This window comes from Cucurbita maxima, unplaced genomic scaffold (assembly GCF_002738345.1).
Source record: "Cucurbita maxima cultivar Rimu unplaced genomic scaffold, Cmax_1.0 Cma_Scf00079, whole genome shotgun sequence".
In the NCBI taxonomy this organism is placed as follows: domain Eukaryota; kingdom Viridiplantae; phylum Streptophyta; class Magnoliopsida; order Cucurbitales; family Cucurbitaceae; genus Cucurbita; species Cucurbita maxima.
In genome coordinates this window covers 197,252-204,261 of record NW_019272095.1, presented here as the reverse complement: position 1 = coordinate 204,261, position 7,010 = coordinate 197,252, and the positions used below count along the sequence as shown (strand labels likewise).

At 36.9% G+C, this 7,010-nt stretch overlaps 2 protein-coding genes across 2 annotated transcripts in view; one reads left to right on the top strand and one right to left on the bottom strand.

The window, feature by feature from the left end:
• The window catches only part of LOC111472564, a 7,639-nt gene extending 7,058 nt beyond the window's left edge, over positions 1 to 581 (bottom strand). The window contains exon 1 of the mRNA XM_023118165.1: positions 153 to 581. Within this exon, the coding sequence (XP_022973933.1) occupies positions 153 to 581 (429 nt within the window). The remainder of the gene's footprint in view (positions 1 to 152) is intronic.
• A 2,981-nt stretch (positions 582 to 3,562) lies between these two features.
• LOC111472590 (regulator of nonsense transcripts UPF3-like) overlaps positions 3,563 to 7,010 on the top strand; it is a 6,510-nt gene continuing 3,062 nt past the window's right edge. The window contains exons 1-7 of the mRNA XM_023118206.1: positions 3,563 to 3,836; positions 4,319 to 4,425; positions 4,720 to 4,815; positions 4,914 to 5,012; positions 5,202 to 5,281; positions 5,639 to 5,734; positions 6,624 to 6,747. Coding sequence (XP_022973974.1) covers positions 3,697 to 3,836; positions 4,319 to 4,425; positions 4,720 to 4,815; positions 4,914 to 5,012; positions 5,202 to 5,281; positions 5,639 to 5,734; positions 6,624 to 6,747 — 742 coding nt within the window. The 5' untranslated portion in view covers positions 3,563 to 3,696. The remainder of the gene's footprint in view (positions 3,837 to 4,318; positions 4,426 to 4,719; positions 4,816 to 4,913; positions 5,013 to 5,201; positions 5,282 to 5,638; positions 5,735 to 6,623; positions 6,748 to 7,010) is intronic.

Genomic DNA, 7,010 nt, shown 5'->3' with positions numbered 1-7,010 from the left:
ATATTTTTTTTTTTTTTTTTTTTCGCTTAAGATTTCTTTGTTCCAAAACCTCTCTCTCCTCAAGTATTTCCTTTGCCTCTTTTACTTGTTTTGACATATCAAATAAGAACTTAGTTTTTCTTCGACCAACCAATTCAATTATAAGAACATACCTCAATTTGTCTCAACATCATAGACAAATCCAAAATCGTATTTTCATTCTCATCACCTTCGTTGAGGAATCCATAATCTTGATGATCTTCAATCATTGTGATCAACAACTTAAGAGCTTCCAAGTGGTTGTGCATTACGCATAAATGAAGAACAGTTTGACCATTGTGAAGCTTCATCCAAAGAGATTGTGGCCTCGCATTGATCAACAGTGGCATGATATCAATTCTTCCATTAATCACTGCATGGTGGAGAGGAATCAACCCATGCAAATCACGTACCATGCAAGTGCTTGTGTTCTTCTCCAGCAAAGCTTGAACAATCTCGACAGTTCCTTTTCCAGAAGCTAAGTGGAGAGGTGTCCTTTGTAAGGCATCAACTTCCCCAGCAACACTGGAAGACGGTATGAGTTGTTGATGAGTTTCCTCCATTATTGATTCTCTTACTTCCAAATAGGGTTTTCACCTCGAATTTATAAGCCAACTTTAAAAAATATTATGTTTTATTTATATGATTTTGTGGATTATTTATTTATTTTTAATAGAAGGTGAGGCTTCCAATTAAGTTTAAGTTAAAGTTGACCTTTTGAATTTTTAAAATAGTCTAGTTGTTGTCATCAAAATGTCACCATCATAGTGGATGGGAAGCCCCTTGTGAAAAAAAGAAAATGTGATATTGTTTTTTCAACACTCAACCGTCTATCTTTTGTCGTGGTTGTTAGGATCGCACAACAGCACACACTCGATCGAGATGAACACAAAGAACATGATAGAGAAAATGCAAGGAGAATATTGGTTAAAGGATTTGTATTGATGACTTCACGTATGTACAGTAAGAGAGAATACAGAGAATACATAAAGTACATTTTAAAGAATTTATATGGATGACTTTACGTATGTACGGTGAGAGAGAATACAGAGAATACATAAAGTACATTTTTCAAGAGATATATATATATATGGTTCAGCTTACTATACATATTTCTTCCAGATATAACCCTCTACTATATATAACTATCTGCCATATATAGTTTTACTTAGTTTTTTTTCTCTCTATCTGACATATATAGTTTTACTGTATATAGTTTTTTCTCGCTATTTACTATTTATGACAATTTACCATATATAACTTTATTATGTATAACCGTTGACTAAGCTATAAATAAGCAGCAGGCTCCATAACCTAACAAACCTAACAATGGTATGAGTCTTGGAGTTGATTGATACCCTCGATGCCAAAGGTGTTACTTGTTAGGATATAATTTACTCAATGGCTATATACAGTAAATGGTCGTGTATAGTAAATTGTTATGTTTAGCAAATTCAACTATATATATATTCACCCAGGTAGTGCTTTGAAGATGTACCCTTAACTGTATATACTAGAAGTCATCTATATAAATTTATAGTAATTCTCTCTCTCTAGTTCTTCATGTTCTTCATCTAGATCGAGTATGTGAGTTGTGTGATCCTAACAATTCGTACTAGACAAAAAACCAAAGAAGAAGCAGAATCACAAATGCGGGATGATAATGATTTTGTAATTTCAAAAAAGATATTTGGGATGCTCTAGTCCTTAGTGTGGACAGCTCGGTTGACTAGATTCTGGAGAATCTTTTTCACTCGTCTTCCAGCAAGAAACTATTACAAAATTTAAAATCTAAAAATTTCGAGAAAGTGTATCTTGATGTCAAAAAGTCTTAGAGATTGAAGGGGAGGGAGATGTCTGCATACAACTCTAGCACAAAATTAGTAGACATGGAAGGATGTTAGATATACTTCTAGTCTCATGAATAATTTGGTCTCAATTGATCAATTGGACATCAGGGTTATGCAGTTGAGTTTGAAAAGAATTCATAGAAAATTATGAAGAATGCTATGGTGTTAGCACGTGACACAAAATCTAGAACCTTAAACACCAATGGCAGGTGTATAAACATATGATTGTTGTTGTCGAAAGTGCTTCCAGTTCAAGTTTATGACACAATAAATTTAGACATATGAGTGCTAAAGGAAGATATTAGTGAGAAAGGACCTTTCGAGGATCTGAAATTTGTTGATACAGGTCCTTATGAGATTTTATTTATTACTATAATATGTATTGTGGATTAGTATTTTTTAAAAATAATTTACGATAGCTAGACAATTCGACCCGAAATTAGAAGGTTGGGGGTTGTGAACTCTATTTGGGTTACTTGTCACCAACCCAACGAACTCGAAACTTCAAGTTGTTCACTAACCGAGCAATGTACAACCCTAATGTCATGGTCATGCTTGTCCAAGGCATGTCGCCCATGGTCGTATGCCCGTGACACGCCGAAACCTTGCCTTGTACTATTTTACTGCTTTCTTTTACCGCTTTCATGTTGTATTATTTCTTTCTTGTTTTCTTTAAGAGTATAACGTTCCAGTGAAGTTATGGCTACACCTGATAGACATGAAATGCCTCCAAATGTACTATAGGGGAATACGACTAGTTGTCAAATTCTCCCTACCCGAAAAGTTATACACTATTTAAGTCGTCGTTGTCGCCTTTTTGCTTGCATGCTATATAACACAAAACTCGTTTTCCAAAACCTCTCTCCTCGCTTTCTAAAATTTTCTCTTGAAATCAAGACTCGAGGTTTGTATACACGTTGCCCAACCGTAGGCAACATGATCTGAAGTTGACTTGACTCATTCCGTGCTAAGAGTGAGTGTCGCACAATTGCCAAAGTCCCTGCCTAGAAACTGCTACTATGACACCTAACCTACCCTAAACCCTAAAAAATGAAACAAAGGCGAGAAATGGCTTGATGAACCGTTCCGTTCGCCACGCACCGCCCCCATTCACTTGCTTATCGTAGAAGCTTTCAGTATACAGTGCCCCACAACTATGAAGAGTATAGTGGGGTTGAAACACGAGAGTGCCCGCCCTTTCTTTCACGCTGGCCTAAGTCAGTCTTTTAGTAAGCGTAACCGTGTATATATATCTATATCTATATCTATATCTATATCTATATATATCTTCGATGCTGTCATTTCGAAATGTCCGCTTCAACCGCAGTTTCAATTACCAAAAAGCCAAGTTGGCTTGACGAGCCTAGATGTGATGAGGAAGCAGGAGCAATAAAACAACAAATCTCTCGCTTAAGGTTTTCATCGTAAGGGGCAAAGAGAAGAGCTTTTGTTACTGAGAAAGCGAACGGTCAGTGTGAAGGTTCAAGACTTAGCCGAGCGTTAGCGAAGCGCTGTAGTAGCGCTGAAGCCCTATGTGCTATAATGCTGAGCGAAGGACGGACGCTCGCACCAAATTTCAACTGGAAATTGGGCCGTTGGTCGACCCGGCCCAAAGTTTTCATTGGGCCTTGAAGATCCGAACGAGCCCAAATCAGTTCCCGACCTTTCGGTCCTTTCTCCTTCTCCGAACTCCCGTCGTCGTTACGAACCCCAATTCCCAAATTTCCCGAAAACATTTTCTCCTCCAGAGCAAAAATTGTCGAGAAATTAGAATCAAAAAGCAGAAAGAAATTCTGAATTTCTCTTGGCAGTGCGGGGGGTTTTTCAGATGAAGGACCCGTTGGAGCGGACCAAAGTAGTAATTAGGCACTTGCCCCCTTCTCTTCCTCACTCAGATCTCTTCCACAATATTGATGATCGATTCGCTGGTCGCTACAATTGGTGTTACTATCGTCCTGGAAAGACCAGGTTCGCCCCTCTTCTTCTTCTTCTTCTTCTCCTTCTTTTCCTCTAATTCCAGCTTTCAAACGAAAAATTAGTCTTATAAACTGGGTTTTCAGTTATATGTTGTTATATGTTGTTATATGTCGTCTTGGATTTCAGAAATCTGGAGATTGAATGAGTAACGCCATGCGCGAAGTGGGTATCTCTTGGATTGAGTTTTTGTGTGCTTTACGCTCTTTTCCCCCCCTTAGGTGGGCTATTGGGGAGGGTTGGTGATTAGAATAATGTAGGAGACTTTTTTCTCCCCTCCAATTTCATGCCCAAATGTGTATGATTATGATTCTGGAAACGAAATCCAGCAATCGTTCTAGAGTTCGTGTGTGTTTTTGGTTGGAATCGGCTAAGTTCTTACTTTCTCATGTTGTGTACTTTCTCTTGGTTTCTAAAGCTCACAATACTGAAGGTTTTTTACTCATTCAGAGGTTTCTTCTGAAATAATTTTGCAGTCAGAAGGACCAGAGATATGCTCGAGCTTACATAGATTTTACGAGACCTGAAGATGTTTTTGAGTTTGCGGAGTTTTTTGATGGGCATGTTTTCGTTAATGAGAAGGGTAAAGCCGATAGCTTGTTCTTTTTCCTTTATTGAACTTATGAGTAGCTTCTTGTTTCTTGTGGGTGTGGTGGGTGGTTCATTGAAACCTTACCCATTTCTTAGAAGTGGGAGATAACAAATTTATAAATGATTCCATTGCTTAATGTTGATTGATATGCTTACAGATTGCTCCCTTTGAGGTTTTCTGATGTGCATTACCCATTTCTAAGAACTGTTTAATGCTTGGATCATGCTTCTCTCCATATGTTTAAAGTCTCGATTGAAGTTAACTTATTTAGTCAAATAATTACAGGTGCTCAGTTTAAGGCTGTAGTTGAATATGCACCTTCACAGCGTGTTCCCAGATCATCGACCAAAAAGGATGGTCGTGAGGGGACTATATACAAAGGTAATGATCGGTTAGTGAGAAGACGGAGATTACATGGTTTTTCTTGTTTTATATTGGTTATTATGTAAGTGTAAATTATCTTTTCTCGATGAAAGCAGATCCGGATTATTTGGAGTTTCTCAAACTTATTGCAAAGCCTGCTGAGCATCTTCCAAGTGCTGAAATACAGTTGGAAAGAAAAGAAGCAGAGCAATCTGGTTTGTTATTATGTTCACTGACTGACTTATTGACATTACTCGCGTTCGTATATGTTTATAATGTAAAATAGGGTGCCGAAAAGTTGCTGAATACTCGTTATGTTACTTTGCTATGAGCTTCCATAGAGATACTATTCACTTTAAATTCAGATGATTCTTGAAGTTTTATATTTCTTCTTTTGTTTGCAGGTGCTGCGAAAGAAACTCCGATCGTTACCCCTCTCATGGAGTTTGTTCGCCAGAAACGAGCAGTTGAGAGCGGAACGCAGGTGAGATTGCTGTATTCTTAATACATGGTCCTGTGTGCTATATTTTAATCATTCAGAGAAAATGAAACCACTTTCTTTATTTTTTGTACTTCATTAGGTGTTGGTTCTGTCCATGTAGAGATTATTATTTATACATTCACTTCAGCATTAAGTCGAGATTCCTTCATTGGAACTCGTCTGCTGCTTGTGTAATAATTTCAGTATCTTTTCCTTTCGTATTGGTTAATACCATGCATTATGTGAATCCAAATGCTCTTACGATGGTTTTCTATGTGAGCTTAAAGATTGTATTCCTCTTCTAATTTATATATACCAATTCCTCATTATCTCATGTAAAGTTTTTTTTTGGTTCAATAGGGATCTTCATTACCTCGGAAGGTCAAAAGAGGTGGGGGAGCATCCTCTAGAAAGCCTGAGTCGAATTCCGCAAAGCGAGGGATGGAGAAGAAGAAGGCATGTGCTACTTTTTCATAGTTTTTTTCTTCGAACTTTATAAAATTCGCAAGTGCTAGTTTGTTAGTGTCTCCACTATTTTTCCCCTGTTGATTTTGGGAAAATAAGCTTTCTTTGCTTGTTAGATCTAAGGATGGGGAGCAGAATGTTTTTAACTAACAAAATGAAGAAAAATGCCTAAAGGATAATTACAAAAGTCCTTACTTACACTTGCTTAAAGAGATGCATTAAACCTAGCAAAGGACCCAATCTCCTCACGAAACGTTAAAGATTCTCATATTACTCTCTAGCGATCCATAAAATGACAAAAATCTAATGAAATATTTTAATATTGTACGCTTTGATCACAGAAGACCACTATCTCTATTACAAACCAAGCAACTCTTAAGACCTCAACCAAAATTGGAAATCAAGGTAGCAAACTGCCATCTCCCAAGGATGCGACTAAATCCTCAAATGCTCCCCTTCTAAGAATGCCTTGGTACAGCCATAACACAAAGAAATATTGCCTCTGTATTTCATCTATAGTGTTGACGCCCTAGTGCAAGTCCTTACTCCTAGTCCTGCAGCTCTAGAAACTTGACCTTGGAAATTTGTACCTTCGACAGTGAGGTGAAGCAGAAACTAATGATATCAATGGGTTTGACTGCAGAAACCAACCTAAAGTTTCTAATGTTATTGGTGGAAATAGTATAAATTTTTAATTTTTGCCTTACTGTGGTGTAAACTGTATCATGCTACACCACGTCGAGGTTATGATCAGTGAACATTGAAATTAAGGCTTTAGTTTTTTGCCCCCTACATTTCATACACTTAATTGATGCCCTTTTTTATGAACAACTTGTGTCTATATTTTTGTCTGAAGACTTTAGTTCTGTTATACATGCAGTATATTTTAAAGGAGAGTGTGAAGAATACAAATCGCAGAGACAAGTCAAATTTCATTTTGGTACCCAGGCGAGAGGATCAGTTAGCTACCTCAGGTGGAATTGGAATTTCTGATGTTGGTATAGGTATTTCTATTTAGATTTCTTTGTCGTCAGCGATATCATTTCTGTCATTTTTGTTTTGTTCTAGGTTATTGATCCGATATTTTATTGTTAGGCCATTGCAAAATACTATCTTGTTTCATGTCATTAGGAGCAGGAGAACACGAGACTATTTGATTTAAGATCTGAACACTTTATGCACTACTCCGCTGCTAGATTTTTTTTTTTTTTTTTTTTTTTTTTTTTTTTTTTTTTTTTTTTTTTTTTTTTTTTTTTTTTTTTTTTTT